Below are 20,216 nucleotides of genomic sequence, written 5' to 3'. Positions count from 1 at the left end.
TCAATGACTTCTGACGGAAAAATCGTAGAAATGTAAAAAGAAACAAAAAGAGCCAAGCAGTTGGTCACGTCCCTAGTGCCAATTCAGACTACCCAAATGCTTTATAGTTCCGACATGGCTACTTTTTTCCCATCAAAAAATTCTTTTCATTTTATGATAAAAAAGAGTATTGAAGATTATTATATGCGTTTGACTTGAGGAGAAAGAAATGGTAAGGTTGTTTTTAAAAAATTTTGCATAGAACTCCTCAAATGCGCGGAAGTTAATGGGTTGACAACTGAGATTTATTTGCCAGGGATTGATTCCTTGCAGGAGAACAATAGATTTCCCTCTGCCTCACCTCTGACATGCTAATACCAACATAATATCCTTAAGAGAAGCGTAGACTATCTATCGAACGTGATCTGTAGTTTAAATTTAATCTTGTCAGCCTAAAATATATTGAAACCTGAAATTCAATCTGTGTTGTGAAAACAACTCGAATGGCTGTCAAAAATCATGGGAAAAAAAAGGAGAAATTGTTAAGGGGGGAAAATCGCGATATTGACTCGGAGGAATTCTTCAAGTTTTCCACAAAAATTATTAAAAACGCGAAGTTCACCGGCCACTATGGTGGGAGAAAACAATACATTCGACAGTCAATTACAATATACCTACAATCAAAATCGACTGTCAAAGGTTTCTGATGGCAACTGCGTATTTTTCATTACTTTTTCATAAACTTGGCAGATCCTTTGAAATCAATATCATAACTTGCGCCTTTTAACAATTTTTCTTTCTTTTTTTTATTATGTTTGTATAACCGTTCGAGTGGTTTCCGCATCACAAATTGAATCCCAGCTTTCAGTATATTTTAGGCTAATAAGATTAAATTCAAATTAAATATCACGTTCGATAGATAGGCTAGGCGGATCTTAAGTAAAGAGAAAAATTACTTGATTAGTTTTCTGATATATCTCATTTAACCTATGTAATTTGTTCAAAAAGTTATAATAGTTTTTTTTAATAAGATAATTTTCTCATTTGACACAAAGAATTGGAAAATTGGATATTTGACCGGTGCTATTTTTTGAATTACATCAGATTCATTAAAAATAACTGAAATTAGAAAATAAACAGGAATATGATAATTTTCTACACTTTTCCAATACATACAACCCCCAATCTATCGAATTTCAGCGATACGAAAAATTAGATATGCAGAGTGGAAATGAAAACGGCAATTCGATTGTCAGTCGTAGTTGCCTTAATTTGATGAGCACTAATATCTCTACCAGACAGATCTTTTATCGAATTAGGACTAGCTACACAACTGCCAATCGTAATGTCTGTATCGAGGAGCAAAGCCTTGTGTAACTTATACCTTCGACTGGGATTATAAAATCATATTCGTCAGAAAATATTTACAAAGGCCTTATGATGTAATGTACGTCACTTACTCACTTATGTCGTTATCCTATTTTTTCGAATAACTTCCACTCAATCTTAATATATTTTGTTTTTTTTTAATAGAAATTCATTTTCCTATTTAACTCTAGCTTTCGAACTTTAAGATTTAAAATGAATGAAATTCCTTTCAATCAATACGGAAATAGATATTGATAAACGGAAAAATCGTTCTTTAAAATTTTGCAATGCTAGAAAAAGTGGTATGATTGAGTTTGTCTTCGTCTTTTTTCGTTAACAATTGAATAATTAAAATCGATTAAAAAATAGAGAACCAATTAAATATTTGGTAGTGAACAGAAAAAATATAAACCCAATAGCAATATCTGAATACTTTCAAACTACTTGATCGAGTTGTGCTCAATTATTGAGGTATCAATTTTTTAAAGTGTTCCAGTAGTTAATATTTAATAGAATTGAAATTCCATTGAAAATTCACTGATTATTCTTCTAATGCTCTTAAAATTTCAAGTACTGAACCAATTCCCATGATGTGAATATCGGATTTGAAATTAGATGAATTTTCGAGTAAAATATTTGGCAGTTGATATTTGCTATCACCTTGGCAAATCTTCAAAAATATTATTATTACCTGGTGCTCCTGGGACTCCAGTAGGCTGTGGTCCCGGATACTCTTCGGGATCAGCAATCAGAGATCCTTCACTATCACTTTGTCCAGCAGAATCTAGATACCTTCGAATGGGTCCGCAACTCATCCTAGGTCCATTAGAACCCGTAGACAATGTTGAAGTTGTCATCGATCCGATTCTTGGAAACTGATTGCTATCCTGAGTACTCGATACCCTGGACACACTCCTAACAGTCTCAAATACCTTTCTATAGGTCGGAGCTCTGTCTGCCATAATTCCAGAATCTAAACTCAATTCAGAATAAAGAGATGATTCGAGTTCCGAAGCTATAGAATCTGGTTGAGGTGCAGCACCCATAGATGGAAATAGACTGCCACCTCTGACAGTAGGAAGTCCCCTCTTCCGTTGCTTACGAAGTTCATCCTGTGTTACTTCCAACAGGTGCGATATCTCCGCATATTTCTCCTTGAAATCAGCCAATTCGGCAGCAAGAGAATTTTGATTCTCTCGTGTTATTAACAATGTTTCCGTAACTTCATCGTGTTCTGTTAGTAATTTAGCTAGACGTAATTCTGTCTCAGATAATTTTGCTGTTAGACTAGTTATTTGCTCGTGTTGTAGTCGATTCTCGTCCTTTTGACGTCCCAATTCCTCAGCGATTCCGTCCACCTCCATGTTCGCATTTGCTAACTGACTTGCAATGTCTTTCACAAGTCTAGCTTCTTGTGCCTCGCAGTCATCGGCATCCTTCACTAAACGACTGAACTCTGTTTTTAATTGTTTATTCTCGTCTTCCAGGGAGTAGATTCGACGCTGCATCAGGTCCAAGTTGATACCTCGAAGACCCGTGGGGGTCCCTCCCTCTGATCCTGACTCGTCCACATCATTCGTCAGAATTTGGATCAATTCTGTTTTCTTTAGGAGCTCGTGGCTCAGCTGAGTTATTTTCTCATTCGCTGATTTCAAATCACATTCCAAAACACTTACTGTTGATTCTAGCTTTTGGTTGTGAGTTAGGAGTTCCTTGCCGATTCTGGCGGTTAATTCTAAGTCTTTTTCTTTCTGAAAAACAATGCGAGATTGTTTGCTTTTTAACATCCATTATAAAGGTAAAAATATTTTATGAATGTGGAAAATGGTCTTTACAACATGAAATATTCGTCAAAATAGACATTTTATATACGTTGGGGGAAAAGATGTTTAAGAGAATCCCAAATTTTCAGATGTTCGAATAAAAGTTAAGTTAAGTTAAAATGAAGGTTCATTAAAATTCAAAAGAATCTTTAATACTTTGCTACTGTACACACCTAATATCAATACTTAACACTAGAAGAAAATGGGAAGGATCGCTTTCAAAAGAGATTCTATCTTCGATCCTAATTTCAATGAACTTGTGTATAATTATTGATGGAAATATGACAATGTACTGTATAAACGTTTTAAATATATTGTTAATAATGGATAGAAGCAAGATTTAATTAAATTTCTATAATTGTTGGCATGGAACGAGAATGGCTCTCGCTCAATGAGGAAATAAATTACCTAAATCATCAAAGAAAATCATTTCTTCTTTTTTCGATTTTCTTTCCAATTTCTTATTTAAACCTTTACCTCAACTTCTGATTCTGGTTTTTTTTTTCGAAACCTTATGTTTTGCTTTTTACATCTTCATTCTAATTTTTTATCGCTTTTTTAACATTCAATATGACAAACGTGAAAATCAAATGACAATCCTATTATATCGTCTCGCGATAGATCCAATTACAGATAACGAAAAATGAAGAAAGTAGGTAAAAATCGGATTAGGTAGTTACAAAAAAAAAAAAACAATGGAATATTTGTCCTATAATTAAGTAATTTTCACAAAAATCGATTGTAGGATTGAATGATAGAACGTCAAAGGAAGATGAGACATCACCTTGGACTTTCTACCAGAATCATTCTGTAATTGTGTAGTTAATAAAAATATTACCTCCTCCAGAAGCCTAGTCACTGCCTCGATATCATTATAGGTCTTGGTCATTTGGCTCACTCGATTGCTGCATAGAACTGTAACGAAAATAATCAAGAATTTATACACATTGTTCAGTTCAAGAACTGTTAATTAGGGAAAATCTGCCATTAAAGCTGTGCTGTTTTTAAGCATTTGGGAAAACTATTAATGCAAAGAGGCTGAATTAATACCAATAACTAGATTCTAGTAATAGAACTAGATATCTATCAGTACCTGTAACACCTGCTCACGTAACCTCTCTTGCTGCAGAGATAAATTAATTCGTCGGCTACTTTTTTTCTTATTTAAATGGTTGAACTCTCGTTCGAGTTATGACATTCCGTGTTAAATATCATAATCTGGGAGTTATCACAGGATTTTATAATAAGCAATTGTTTATACTTTGGATGCTGTTTTATAGCGAAATTGGATGAAAGTCCTATTGATCCTTATGAATAACCAGACAGGCGTTGCAGCGCAGTCGCATCCGTCTTATCTCACGTGGTGCATCTTAGTTTATAAATAAACAAAATTGATGAATAGAATAATACTTGCAGATGATACAAACTTTAATGGAAATGATGTAGAAAGTTTTGAATAAAAATGGTCAAAGATTTAGATGCTGGTAGGCATGACATTAGGGCTTATACAATCAATATTTTTATACAGATTAATCTGAAAATATTTATGGCACTTGTTGAATCTAGACAAAATGTCAAGAGTTCTGGTTCGTAAATGAATTTACCATCAATTAAAAAATGAACAGCGTCGAGGGAAAATTTATTCAGTAAGGGTTGAAGATTATGAATATAAAAAATGAAAATTGAATGAAAAATAAGCTGGCTTTGTTATTGCACACAGAAACATTTAAGCGTAATAGTTCTCGTGTAATAGTTGTCGTGTAAAATATTTACTCGACAGTTTTTGTTCAAATTTTTATGATGAATACTTAACAAAAATAGCTGCAAAATCATCACTTTCTGTTTGAGATTGTCCGTTTTGAACTTGAGATTAAAAGTTTTGAAATTTGGATAACTCTTCACGTGTTCAAATGGAACGCCATAGATCAGAATTTTTTTTTATCAACGGCTCGATGGTTTCTTCAATAAAAAATTGATGGGCCTAGTCAAATCATTGAATGCAGCCAAATCAAATTAAGTTGACTTTGCATTTAGTTTTCGAGGAATAATTATAGGAAGTTCATAAATTTATATAATTACGAACAATTACAATCGAAAGTATGCAGTTATATCCAGTGAGTTGCGAGTGCCCGAATCCATAATAAAATTAATATCTCATCCATTAGTGAATGTGGTTAAATAAATTTTCAAATTTTTGGCGAATGGAATCCACGAAACCACAGCAGATTTTCTAGTGGTTTTATTGTAATGCAATAATATAATAGTGATTATTATTCAGCAATATTTTTCTCATTGTCACTTTTAACATGAAATGCTCAATTATAGAAACATAAATGTTTTAAAATTTCTAGATTCGAAGAGAGCATTCGCTGAAATAGCGTGGAATGCTCTCTATAAAATCACCATCTGCAATCTATAAACAAAATCTTCACGTAAATCGAGAATAGACGCGAAAGTAATCGATAAGATGACGATGGATGTCGTTTCAGAAAAAAAGAATTTTTAAATCAATTGCTGTGCACCACGATGCCTTCAAGCGATCGAGACCAAATTAGTTTACACATTTCCACAATAACTAATTATTGACCGAAATCTTAGATATTTATTCTAAGTGATAATGCGCATCACGAAACGCTGAATGGATTTTCAACCAAAAAAAATTAAACGCAAGAAAAGCTCTCCAAAGCTTTGTAATAGATATTATGACGCAATTAGTTGTTCAGAAGATATTGAACAAATTAGTTTTTCACATAATCCTATATTCAGATACGCAGTTGAAAATTTGTGGCCAATTGCTTACAAACATGATGCTATCATAGAGATTTCACAGATCATAGTAAAAATAAACAAATAAATAAAGACTATAGTTATATAGCTAAGTCTCTGTATTTTGTATGCATCGTCCTACAATTCAATTTGCGGTAAATAGAATAGCTCTAAATGGAAGAATTAAGAAAAGAATTTCCATTAAATAAAAGAACTACTAAATGTCGGAGCAATGTTGCTGGCGCTGATCAGAAGAAAGCAGATGGGAATAATATTAGACCGCGATTTAAAAAATTCCGCGCTAAAAATATTGGTCCTCTCTTTACTATTTTTATGATTATGTATTTTTTCTATTAATGGCGGTCTACACTGTAGACTATAACCAATTTATAATTTTTTCTGGCAAATTATTGATGGGATTGACCTTAACAAATATAACATTTTCGCGTTTTGTCATTATTTAATGACTTACGAAGTTTCACGGTTGTGCAAACATTTTTCTACGTTTTTTATAAACTATTGAAAGGAATCACAAAATTGTAGGGAACATGTATGGAAATCATTACATCACCACAAAACTTCGTGAGCCTTTAAATAATAACAAAACGAAAAAAAATGTAAAAAACATGAGTTTCGGCTATATATATGTATGGGACATCCTTATGCTTTTCTAAGCCTTAAAGGTTTAATGTACATACATCTAAAAGATATAAAATTTTGGCGCTTATGACTTTGGATACATTGATTTCAAATTTTTTACGAATTTTTTTATTTTTTATTTTTTATTTTTAATTAACGAACTTTTAACTTTTTTAGCTTTTATGCAAGAATTTACTAATGATGACAATGGATTTTTCTTCTAGTTTAGCTAACATCTGTCTCGCGCAGTAAGGGGGAAAAATATTCAGTCCACATAACTTTTTTCGCACAACACTCCGACAAGATATATTCAATATTCTTCTCTTTACATTTTTATTTGCATATTGGGGAGTTAATGATCTCTACTCCGCCAGTGATTCTTTTCTTATTCTTCAATAGAGAGCTATTCTATTTACAGAAAATACAATGTAGGAGCATGAATTCCGAATTCGCTGATTCGGCTATTCTTATTTATTTACTCATTCATTAGAAAGTCTCTATCAACAATTTGCTATCTAGAATCACCAAAAATATAATGTTTTCAATTTCCAGGAGCAATTGAACGAAAATTTTTCGCGGAAGGAATAATCAATGCATTACTTTCTCTCAATCATCAAACGAATTTCGAGACGTTTTCGTTTCTCTCGCCGATTGGAAGATGATTCCAGTGTAAAAATTTAATGCAATATGTAAAAATTCATAAAGATTGAAATGAATAAGTTCTGAAAATTTGAATGATTAAATGTATAAATGGTAGATGATTTTTTATAATAAAAAAATTACCTATTCGGCTTGTAGAGACACCTAACATTTTTTTGTATTTTTTTTCTATCAAGTGAAAATTTTTCAGATGGTGATTTGGTAATTTAAAACTATGGTGATTTAAAATCATAATATTATTTTAAACAAGCTCAAAAATGGAACGTGAAGTACGTCTTTAGCGCTAGTGCCAAAAAATCTAAAAATAAATCAAGATTCCTTTTTTTAGTCGTATAGAGGATTCTAAAATGTATTCCACATCGAGAGAAAAATTTAGTAAAATGTAGTAAACCTATTTGTTTGCGACCAAAAATGGTTGGTGTTATTAAATCAGATTCAAAACAATCAAACAAATTGTTGAAGTAATTGTTTGATTCATTCAATCTTGTGATAGATTCGCGCTAATCGACTGTTTCTTATTAAACATGTAGTAAAAATAAGTAAATATATTATCAATAGCGTAGTTCTATAAAATTGAAAACAGAAAAATCAATTCTTTAGCTCTATGATATTAACTGAAACATGCAAAAACTGAAGTTTTTGAAAAAATTCTCTCAAGTTGACGTTTTGAATAATTTTCTGTGACGAAAACAAATGAAATCAAATAAAGAACCAAGTAGAAATATTTTCAATGGAAAAAAAACTTGGCCGAACATTGATCCATTAAGATTCAGGGTCGGTTAGCGATTTTTTTTATTATTCAAACTTTTTTTTACTTTTGAAGAGTTTCACTTAATAGTTTATCAATCGAATCATCGTTAAATAATTAATTTATCTATCGGAGTTTGTTTAAACAGAAAAATCTTGAAAATCAATAGTGGAGCATTTTTTTAAATGTGTCTGTTTTACTCCAGCCTCTATATTGTTGCGAAGATTCCATTTCTTTGAGATAGGTATATATTTTCTTAAAACATGTTTCAGTAGCTGAGTCATTAAAAAAAATTGCTCTAAAAGATGTTTCGGTTAGATATGACCTTTCATTAACTCTTTCGATAATTATTAATATTAACTTATACAAGTGTCATCAAATTTCTTATAGTAGGAAACCGCGGCATTCAACAATAATAATAATCAGAAGAGTCGGCCCAAGGTCACATGCGATCAGTGAATCATATAATTGTTATTATTGAAGCCTCGAGTGAACATGACTCAGCTGAAGAAATACGATTTATAAAAAATACATACTTCTCTCAAATAAATGAACTCTTAACAAAAATATCTTTTTCTTTCAGTCTAATGGTCTGATACAGAAATTTTCAATTGTTATTCAGAATGAAAATCAGTGATTGTAAAAAAGAATGCGCAATTAGCAAAGATTTTCGGATTTGTTGGACTAATTAAATTTTATATAGATCATTTCATAAATATGTCTGAAGCACATCGGCTAACAGAAGAAAAATTGGAATGTATTGATTACTCACATCTCTCTCGTAATTATCTTAATACATTTCTGGCAGTTTATCATTTTTAAGAAATATATTTACAAAATAATCAGTGATGCTCGGCTGGAATATCCCCCCATTATTATTCCACGGTTGAAATAAAATATGAAACATGACATTTAATGAGTAATCATGCTTCTTGAATTTATTGAGGTTTATTGTGAATAAAATATTGATAAGGTGAATAAAAAATAGTCATGGACGATGTAAGTTTTTTTGGAATACAGTGAAAGGTGAATAATCGCAATGTGCTTGTATTCTCTAATCTCTCAGCGATTCAAATTTCAAGACAAAGTCGCTCCTGTATTGCTCCTTTGATTAACGGTTAACGGCCAGGGGCTACCCCCTCTTGAAGTCATGGTGTCAATCCATGGTGAAATCAATTTGAAGTCGATTAGAAATCAACAGAAGTCACTGAAATCATACGAAGTCAGTGAAATGAGGAGATTTTAATTGACAACGTAGATTTTGAAGTCATTTCCGAAATCAATTGAAGTCACTAAAATCGCTTGCAGTCAGTGGAATGATATATCGCTTGTTCTTGAATACAGGTATATGTTGAATTTAGTACCGAAAAAAAAATCTCTTTAAATGCCTAGCAGAACAGAACAAAACCCCTCTCTACCAACATTTTTCCGGACCTTGACTCATTTGCCTAAACGTCGCAAAATCGACGAGCCTCGGGCATTACGTCCAAAACAAAAACCCAACGAGTGTGTTAATAAAGAGCTTAATTACAATAATTGTCTCATTATTCTCTCGAATTATATTTGTTGTGATTTCGATGACTTATTTTTAACTGCAGTCGTTGACTACAAAATTTAAATCAAATGAAGTCATTGATTCTGAAGCTTGAAGTCACTGAAATAATGTCTCCCTTGCAATTACCGAAGTTATTACTGAATTCATTTGAAGTCGACTTCAAAATGAAGTCGTGGTGTCACTCCATTCGGGAGTGAGTAGCCCCTCGGTTAACGGTTTGGTCTGGGAGTTGATTGATTTCTGACTAGCGGTATTCAAGCTGTAAGTGGGGAAGAATGGATCTTTAAGAGTTTCCGGCTATTCCAAAATGAATGACAAAGAGTTGACAAATTACTTAATCTTCACGCTCAAAACGAGCTCATGAAAAAATGTCCGAATGTTTCAAAGTTTTCCAATTTTCATCTTTTGACACAGTTAAAGAATTGCTCGGAGCAGGCGCAAGTCTTCGAAAAACAATTAATTATTGCCGAAAAATACATCATTGTTAATTAGTATATTGCTCACCTAGGGAGGAAATGCTTGTCTGATTATCCTCCCGAGGGTTGCATACGATTTTTCTGTCGAAATGCGGCGAAAGTGACGTTTCTAACCGAACGAAGTGAGGTTAGAATGCTCACTTTCGGCGCATGTAGGCAGAAAATCGAACTTTCCGTGTAGGTATGACGGAAAATAAAGTGAACACTCTTTGGATACCTACTAGCTTTATGTTAATAAATAAATATCTGGAATATAGACAAGAACAAATGCCATCACATGTGCTGGTGCTCACTGTAAAGCAACATAGAGTAATAGTTTTGTCTTCTTATTTTTTACTTTCAAATAATAAATTACTGACAAGAGATGCATGTGCATGGAGCTTCTGCTGGTGATCCAAGGAGAAACAGAGGTGTTCCTGGACTGCAACCCCTACATCCCCAGCACGGCGTGACACCCGTTGATGAACCTCCGGATGTCTGATGATTATCATCTCTCGGTGAACCATTCACGTGTCCCTCAAAGACATCTTCTATTGGTTTTGGTATTTCTTCATCGTATTCGTATGGATCATCATCATGATTTGAACAATTGCTGCTCAAATCATGACTAGATGATGCCCCTGGCTCCGGAGTTATAAACGTACGAGGTTCTGGATTTTGATCCACCGTGGAAACGCCCCGACCCAACCAGGGCCGATGAAAGCTGTTGAATATTCAACGCATTTGGTGGTGTTCCTCACAGGTTCTAGGAGTTATTGGTCCCAGACAAAAATCTCCCGGACAAAATCCCTCCAAAAATTTCCCCAAAAATGACCACGAACGAAATGAGAAAATAGAAGCGTCGAAACTTTTACTCCATTATCAACCGGAATGCTGTGTATTCCCAGTTCAAAAGTAACAATCACAATCAATAATACAGTAAAGAAAACCACCGGACTAACTGCATCAAGAGTTGAAAAAAAAACAGAAAATAGGATACGCAATTCCTCGCACACATGAAGTACGACAAAAAAGAATTTTGGTAACGGAGCTGTTAATCAACCAATTATTCACGAAAAATACACAACTACTGTAATCACCGAATAAACCTTTTCACAGATATATTGCGCTCGATTAATTATACCATTCAAAATAACGAAGAGCGAAATCTGTTTTGTTTGAAAAAATTTGTTTTTTTTAGGGGATTTTCCGATGGATTTTGATCGGGAGATTATTTTGCGGAGCATTTTTTTAGGGGATTATGTCCCGAATATTTTTTCCTGGATGAATAACTCCGGACACCTTTCGCCAAACAATTGGAATTTGTGAACAACCGAAAAAATATCTGATTCAATGCCTTGATGCATCTCCAACTGTATTGTATGTTTTGAATTTTCAACGTAAAAACACTCATGTTTGTAACTTAAAAAATGATTTTTGAAAAGTCGTAACAATTTTTAAGAGACACTAATGAGGGAAAATAGAACAGTAGCAAAAACGAAAACAGAATGAAAATAATGTTTCGTTTATTGCGACATTATGAATGCAATTCGAAATTAATTTGCCGTTCAGTCTATTCTAGTATAAAAATGCTGTTTTTCTTAGCTATTTGAAATATATCTACGCAAAATACTACTATAAAAATTCTTATTACGTAATGCATATCACAAAAACGGGTTGACAAGCTTTTTGGATCTTAATATTGCGTTATTTTATGTTAATTTTTTCGGCTTGTTGCGGGGGTTTCATTAAGGTTGTTGTATCGTAGAATTTTTGTTCGACAGTTTTCGTTGAAAATGCTATGGCGAATAGTTAAAAAAATTAGCTACAAAATGAGCCCTTCCGTTTGCGGTTGACCTTTTTGATTGATTTAACACGTGTTTAAATAGAGTTTCCCGGATTAAAATTTTTTTAATATCAGCGGCTCAACAGTTATCGAAATATAAAAAAATATGGCATATATATCGTGAGAGGGAATTCGGAAAAAAAAAATCAAATCAATTGACCATTTGGTTTACGCGATATAATTATCGAAAATCCATAAATTTATATAATTGAAAACAGTTAATACGAAAAATATATAGACATTTTGTAGCTATCCATGTACAATGCAATCAATCAAGTGCCTATATACCGTGAAAAAATTGTGTTCTAAGCTTGCCCGTTGTACAGATACAACCTTAAGAACCACTTCATCAGTTGATTTTTTATATCTGAAAAGTTCCGGATTTATAGTTTATAAATTATAAATTCATTATAAATACGTATGTTTATAATTATAATAATATAATATAATATAATTTATATATTTATAAATGATTTATAATTTATGATTTATGTCATATTGGGCAGAATGGAGGGTATTATTGAATAATTCATCTAAAAAATGATTAGGCGAAATTAAATTTCTCTTTATAGGCATTCAAACTCGAAACCATTTTGTCTCTTGCACAATTATAATATGGATAGAAATAATTATTGAATTCATATTTATAATAATAATTATTCTGAGTTTCATTGACATTGGTGTATTAAATCTAACGCAATATTCCAGACCGTTTAATTAATACTTATAATGTGATCATCTAAGTGTGTAACATGACAATTACGATGATATCATTACTGGTCTATAAACAGAAGGAATATGAAAACATACAGCCATCACTTTCAAATGTATTCGAAATAATTAATAACGTCAAGAGATGTGGAACAATTATGGAAATTTCAAATATAATTTGTCGAGTTACTAAAATAACTACCGATAGATCAGGATGTTAGAAAATTCTACTGTTTTTGCAATTCAGAATTCATTGTCGTTATATTTCACCTGACTCTCATACATTAATTGCATTAAAAAAATAAAAAGACAAGACGTAAAGGGCATTCTGCAGAATTTGCAAACATGAGAAAAAAACTTAGTAGAACGTAGTAAACTATATGAATAGAATGTATATTTACAACGATCAAAAATATTGTTGAAAAAAATAACTATTCGTAGTTATACAAAATCAAAACGGAAAACTGAATTATTTAATTGTATTAATTGTATTTCCTTGCGACTATTGGGAGATTCAAAAATATTTTCCCAATCTTAATATATAAAAGAAAATAATTAGTTGAGGTTACCAAATGTGTTTCTAAATTGAATGCATCAACAGGCATATTTTAACGAAACCTAATTCCAAATTTGAATTCTTGCAAACAATTAAATTTTCAAATTAACTGCCAAATTTCAATTAGTTGTTTTAAGAAAATTTATTCAATTCAATATTTAGCACTTACAATCACATATGTACTTGCGACTATTTATTAATTTCATTTGTCGGTTTCAAAACAATTTTTTTTTAATTCACTAAATTTTTTTCTCAAAGAACGATCTGCAACTTCATACGAAATTTTACCAGCAAAGCGAATTTTTGGTATAATGCCTCCAAAATACGTAGTTTTTAAAAACTGAGAGTTGGGTGAAAGTAACCTTGACGAACTTGACCTTGCGTGGAACATAACCTTGAGGCTAGAAATGAAAAATTGTGGAAAGTTCGGAGGGAGAGCCTCTGAATGAAGGGGACTAGACAAACGGTCAGAAAATAATTTTCATGAATTTCAAAACAGTCTAGGAGACTAGAAAAGGTGCACTGAAGTCATATATTTACATATGCATCATCTTTCTACCATTTCAGTATTATAAATATGAATTCTTGATGATTTCGTGCTCAGAAAACCTTTTGGATTGAAATGAAGTGTTAGTTCACGAATTTTCATTTACAATAACTTAGATGAATTTACTGTTTTATTTATCAATAAAAATGAAATCTAATAATTTTACCGTCTGTTATGTATCGTACAGTTTACAAATCTACTCCATGTAAATACACCAGGGAAAAATATCTTTCGGAAAATATATTTACTCCCTAGTATAAATGTAGTAAATGTCCCCGGTGTAGTAAATCAGTAGGAAAACTTCCATAAAAGATGCTAACATCAAATACATTTTCTTCGTGTATCAATTAATCCCTTGAAAAATGAACTTAATATTTTCATATGCAATTCTCATTATTCCGGGTGAGGAAAATGTAATTGAAAGTCCTTTAGTCCTTTAGTCCTTTTTGAATTTGAATAGAAATGTCACTTTGAATAGAAATTGCGTAATATCGTATAACTTTCATCGATTAGAGTATGGTCAGCTGTTAGAGGTTTTGCTGTCACTGTCAATTTCCTCCGGTGAATTGAAACAATGAACCAATCAGGTTCAAATCTAATAAAAATTTGTCAAATATCAATTTTCAATTAAATACTTTCCATGCGATTATGACATTGAAAAAAGATGTACGATCGAGGATTATCGAGGAGAGCACAGTAAATTATTTGTTTTACCAATATAAAAGATGATCGTTATACTCTAGGTATTATGTCGTCGTAGGTGCATTACGTTGTTGTTCTCAGGTATTCCACAACGTGTCTCACACGATTCAGATTGTTATCGGAGTTTAAACGTCAGTTTGAAATTTTTAAATGATTAGAGCACGACAGGGAAAATAACGATGAGGATGGGCTTTCAAAACTGAATTATATTAATTGTCAAATTGAATAGTTCATTTCAGTGATGTACTTGGAGTCATTGCTAAACCGAGTCACGAGGCATTTTCACTTGCACTGAATCACTGAATCAATCCACCATTTTTCTTGGTTATGACGTCAGTGAATTCTGGAACATTGTGGAACATGAACTGAATTGCAGGATCAAGGAAATAATGCAACTCACGCGGGAATATTCGAATCACTCAAAATATCAGCATCACCTCTACTTATTACGGGCACGTGTTATTACGTTATATTTTATGACAAAAACTTATGACAGAGATAATACAATTACGCAGGGGACAAATGGAATATTAATACTTATATATTTATATGGGGCATTCCATGCCAACTCGACCAGCCCATAATATCGACACCTCAGATTTTTTATGGGATTTAGCTAACTGAAAAAAGCACTCCCAATTTTTGATTCTTCATATGATTAGGTATTTGTTTGTTCAAGATGAAAACTAGTAAAAAACGCCATGTTCTAAAAATCCGGAAAAATTCCCAGAATTAAAAAAAAATAAGAGTATTTTTTATTATTGATGGGAAGGCCAATTACTAGGATAACTCTCGTATTGTTGGAGGAATGAATTTTTTTTTTAAATTGTGATCATACACTTTCAGAGCCGCTGCATTCGAATCTAATGGGAATTTCAGCCTGCCATGATTTGGCGATGATTTAAATCAATTTCGAGCTGAAAGTGCTGCAGATATGGAAAAAAAAAATCTCAAACAAAAAATATTTTTTGTGAAAAACTGCATAAATTTGGTTACATATATATATTTTATTTCTATTATTTACGGAGATTTTTCAAGATCTATGGGTAGTGAAGTTGTGGATATAGTCATTTTGACGGAATACTGAAGGACTATTGGCTACTTTGAGATAGCTAGTTCTGTTTCACCTACATATATGGCTTTTTTATTTTATGAACTTCTATTACATTATTTGTCTGAAATCATCACATAGTGGGTATGGCACAGGATGTGGTTGATAGTTTCGCCTTGGTGTCCGCATTTACAGACAGGTGGTGCAATGGCACCGATTCCTCTAAGAAATTTTGCTAAGGTATGGTGGGCAATTCTAGCTCCATAAACCCAGGAGATTAGGTCTGTAGACAATCTTTTGACCTTGAATTTTTGCTTTAGGAAAAATTGAAAAAACATTGAGAAACAATGTTTCATTTTCCAAATATATTTTCTCCTCACCAGTAAATCCAGCAATCACTATATAAATACTCCCCTAAGATTTGGTAATGCCAAATATATTTTTCGTGATTAGTAAATATTGTGGGCAAAAGATATTTTTTTTTAGTGTAGTTTTCACCTTTGTGCTCTTCTCTTCCGGTAATCATGATTTTCGTGTTACTAATTTTTTTGACCAACGTTGCATATCGGTCTGCGAATTTGAATTGCTTGTTTTTCTTTCCTTTATTTCCGATTCTGAGTACGTTATTTCTGGTTGAGTTAATGCTATTGATCTTTTTCGAAATTGTTCAATTTTGCTGTAATAAAATGAACCGTAATAAATCATGCTATTAGGTGTAGAGGTCAATTCAAGTATCGATTTTCAGTCGTCGATTAGACATTCTAGAAGTATAATTTCAGCCTTTTTTGTCTCGCACTTTTGAATGCCATTTGAAAATTGAGATTATACTATTAAGTTTGATAAATTATTCAGGCGAAAAGAAATATTATCAATTCGATTAATCTCTCGAATGCGCTGAAATTGTCCAAAAATTTGGGGTAATAAACATTATGGTCATGAGTGGGAACTGGTAGTTGGAAAATCGTACGCACTTGATTGCTAGAAATTTTTTTTATCAAATCGCCGCTTTTACAAGTATGTAAGGAAATGTACAGGGAAAGTACAGGCTATCGCAGATTGCAAAGATGATTCGTGGAATTACTTTCCATGAAGGAAAAAATCAACCGTCAAACCTTCAATTTTATAGATAACCGTTCTGAAGAGTCAATCAAAACTGTATTCCATTAATCAAATTCCTAAACAATTGCGACACAATCTCAATTAAAACATTTTGAATTCACAGAAGTTTTGGTCTTTCTTTTTACTTTTCCCCTAAATATTGTGTTCGAAAGTATTTCAACAAATTTTCACCTCAAAATTCTCGAGACAAATCGATATACTATGGAAAAACAAAGAAATTAATTTTAGCGATAAAGTTGAAAACTATTTCATAATTGAAAAAGCTTGGATTATAATGTAGCTCTCTTGTATGATCGATTTCCATATAGTTTTCTTTAGATTCGTGAAATAATTGGAGGATTGGCACAGAAATTTTATAAGCGAGTGAAACAAAAGGAAACGATAGCAAATCATTCTTTTAAGCTGGAAGTCAGTTTGTCTCATGCAGAATAATAAGTGTAAATTATAAAGTGCAATAATTCCCGGTGAGAAATCAAAATAACAAGTCAAATAATATTTACACTACTAATTTTAATCTCTGAGCGTCATTGATGTTTGATCTAGTTCAGTAGATAACACTAATTGTAATGATATAATGAGTGTTCTCTCAATAAATCGCATATGAAAAAAGTCTTATAGTTTTTGCAAATCGAAATTTAATAGCACATCATTTTTTCCCTCTTCCCTATGATTTTGAGAATTTCCTTGGTAAAACAAGTAATTTTAAGTCAACACAAACAGGTCACCCTTTAGGCGTTAGTTGTTTTTCATAATTTTTCAGTTCTACTAATACAATTGGTAGTAAGCTTAGTAGATCCGTAGCTATTCTAGGAACCATTTTTTCGAACAAAAAGAAAAATGGCGATGTCTGCTAAACGAATTTTCCGACCCCTCCATTTTCAATAGGAAACATCGTAGTCATAAGAAATTTTCTGCCAAATTTTAAATTGATAGGTTGATTCTTAAAACTCAGAGAGCGAGTACAACGAATTTTTACAAAAAATATAACGATTGGAATAGCTCGAATATTTTCTGGGCGAAATCGAATTTGAAATTAGTATTCAATTTATAAACATATTTACCGACGGTAGTGGCCGTGCGGTTAGAGTACTAGACTAGCATGCCAACGATCCGGGTTCGATCCCGGGCACCGGCGGTTAAAATTTATAGCGCTCTAATCTCACAGTTTCACTGTCGAGCGGGTAGTCCTGTCAAAAGGACGACTGTACCAGGGCAGGTTTTTCCCCTCGAATGAGGTTTTTCCCTCCCTTCGGCAAATGCGGTAGAGGAGGTTTGGGGGGTGGGAAGGGAACAAATCGTAAAGACGCGAAAGGGTATACGAGAGGAAAAATTATAAACCTATTTGGTAACTTCAACTAATTATTATTTTTTCTTTCATTTAGATTTGAAAAATATTTTTCAACTTCGCAATAGTCACAAAAAATTCATGTAATAAAATAAAATAATTAATTTATCCATTTTGATTTTCTATAACTGTGTAATTAAGGATCTATTATTATTGTTATTATTATCAGTATTATTATTAGTTTACTTATTTTTACATATTTGTTAAGAAACAGTGAATAGCCGCGAATACTTCAAAAATATTTTTGATTACTTCAAATCTAATTTGATAAAAACAACTATTTTTGCTTGCAAACAAATACGTTTACTGAATTTTATTAAATTTTTGTCTCATTTTAAATGAGAATATGTTCCTAGACAGTGGTTCACTTCAAATGTGTATTTAAATAACTTTTAACTTCACAATCCGTGTCACATTCTAGGGAACTATAGGTAGTGAGGAATAGGAATTATTTTCAATATGAATATAAAAAGAAATGTTCACCGAAAAAATGGATCCAAATCCGAAATTTGAATAAAGATTTTACAATCTGAAAACTTGTAGAGACTTATTCTGTGAGTATTTTAATACTCGAAATTATTCAGAAGGTGTATATAAACTCGATGTTTTAATAAATCACTTTGATTATCTAAATTCATTAAAATTAAGAATTAATCATGGCACTGTACAATAAATACACCGAAATATGAAATTATACTATGAAATCGATCAGTGGAATGCAGATATCGCGAGTTAAAAATTTATTTTCCTTAATATTGATAGAATGAAAAAGGCAGAAATTTATGTGCGACGACATACTTTTGTTCCAATTTCAAGCGTTTATTTAACTCATTTAAAACATCTCAAGTTGAAAAATTGTGGAGATAGTAAAATAAATATGTGGGGCAAGTACCTAAGATAAGGATAATCTGTTGAGTTGTTCACTCCTGATCAAATTACTTCTTTTTGACTCACACGCGTTTTTAAAATGATTAATTTCCATTAAAAATATTAACAATGGCACAATGAGGTATTTATTAAACATAGTAACAATTCAAATAAACGATTTTTCTTCAACTTTGATCGACAATTACACAGATATCAAATTACTGCTGACCTGTATAAAAATCGTCGACACAGGGTCGTTTCGAAATATTTGGTCAAGATGACGCGATTATATAATTTTGTATTACTGTAATTTACAAAGGTTTCAAGGCTTGAAACAGATTACGTATAAGTATTATAGCGCAAAGTCAATTGTAGAGATTACTATAATATAGGAGATTTTACTTTAAATTATTTACCATAAGGATATGGTAAATAAGCTTTCAGCTTGACCTCCATGGTAATTTTTACCGTCTATAGTAGTAGAAATTACATTGCTCTATAGTGACTCTATAGTTGCTCATGCGACTATAGTAAAAATTACTATTCGCTACAGCAATCATTACGAATTATTATGGGGCGCTTTATCATTGGGGATATCGTAAATGTTAGTATCCGTACATCGGGCCATAATCAATTGCAATAAGTGAAGATTTCTTAATAGAATCCCGAAATTAGATAATTCTTGTTACCCAACAACTAGAAGAATATTTTTCTGGCAGACATTATCAATCTATTTAATAATATTTATTATTTAATTGATATGGATGAACAAAAGTGGTTGAATCTCACACTCCAAGCAATTAAATATTATTTATTATCATATGTAGATAGTTCCGGAAATGGAAGGAAATGTTCCCAAAGGATGGATTTGAACTTTTAGTTGTAAATTAAATAAGTAAACTTTTTTACTTAAAATGTTATTTATATAAGATTTTTTTCTCTATTTAACGAATTATTAAATCTGTTAGATATCAATCTTCATAAAATTATATAGTTTATTATACTCAAGTTAATGCCACACGGTATTTTAGAAATAATTATTTTTTATCTCTTCGTCGTTCTATTATTTTCTCATCTTTTGCTTCTAAATGGAACTCTTGTATTTGACTGATTTTCCGATTCTCTAATTTCTATTGCAAGTTCTTCAGAATGTTATGAAAAGCGAAAAAATGATGCTTTTAGATCAGGTCTCTGTATACCTGCTGGAAAATTCAAAATTTTGAAGATTAATTTTTTGAAAATTCTACATAAATACAATTAAAGTTATCACTAAAAATCTGAACTTTTAGCGTATGACAGGTATGACTAACATTCATTTTGACGCGCAATTTCGGAACGGTTGGTTCAGTAATTCCTGAGATACATCGACTTTTTAAAATTTGTTTTTTTCTCAATATTTCAAAACCTACTGTACGAATTTTGATTTTCTTTATTGCATAATACTAGTCTCAGTAGGCCCTATCTACATTAATCAAAATA

General features: G+C 31.9%; 1 protein-coding gene across 12 annotated transcripts in view; it reads right to left on the bottom strand.

Moving 5' to 3' along the window:
* milt (trafficking kinesin-binding protein milt) overlaps positions 1-20,216 on the bottom strand; it is a 43,121-nt gene that overhangs the window by 3,995 nt on the left and 18,910 nt on the right. For 9 of the 12 annotated variants that reach the window (XM_011299027.1, XM_011299028.1, XM_011299019.1 and 6 more), the window contains 2 exons: positions 4,009-4,085; positions 2,039-3,098 (listed from right to left, as the gene is read on the bottom strand). In XM_011299027.1, coding sequence (XP_011297329.1) covers positions 2,039-3,098; positions 4,009-4,085 — 1,137 coding nt within the window. Of the gene's footprint in view, positions 1-2,038; positions 3,099-4,008; positions 4,086-4,263; positions 4,534-10,373; positions 10,691-14,367; positions 14,671-20,216 lie in introns of those variants that run through there. The other 3 variants (XM_011299029.1, XM_011299031.1, XM_011299030.1) reach the window with 3 other exon arrangements.

Source organism: Fopius arisanus, unplaced genomic scaffold (genome assembly GCF_000806365.1).
Source record: "Fopius arisanus strain USDA-PBARC FA_bdor unplaced genomic scaffold, ASM80636v1 scaffold00012, whole genome shotgun sequence".
In the NCBI taxonomy this organism is placed as follows: Eukaryota; Metazoa; Arthropoda; class Insecta; order Hymenoptera; family Braconidae; genus Fopius; species Fopius arisanus.
Note: the sequence above shows the minus strand (reverse complement) of the source record. Positions and strands in the feature narration are given on the sequence as shown.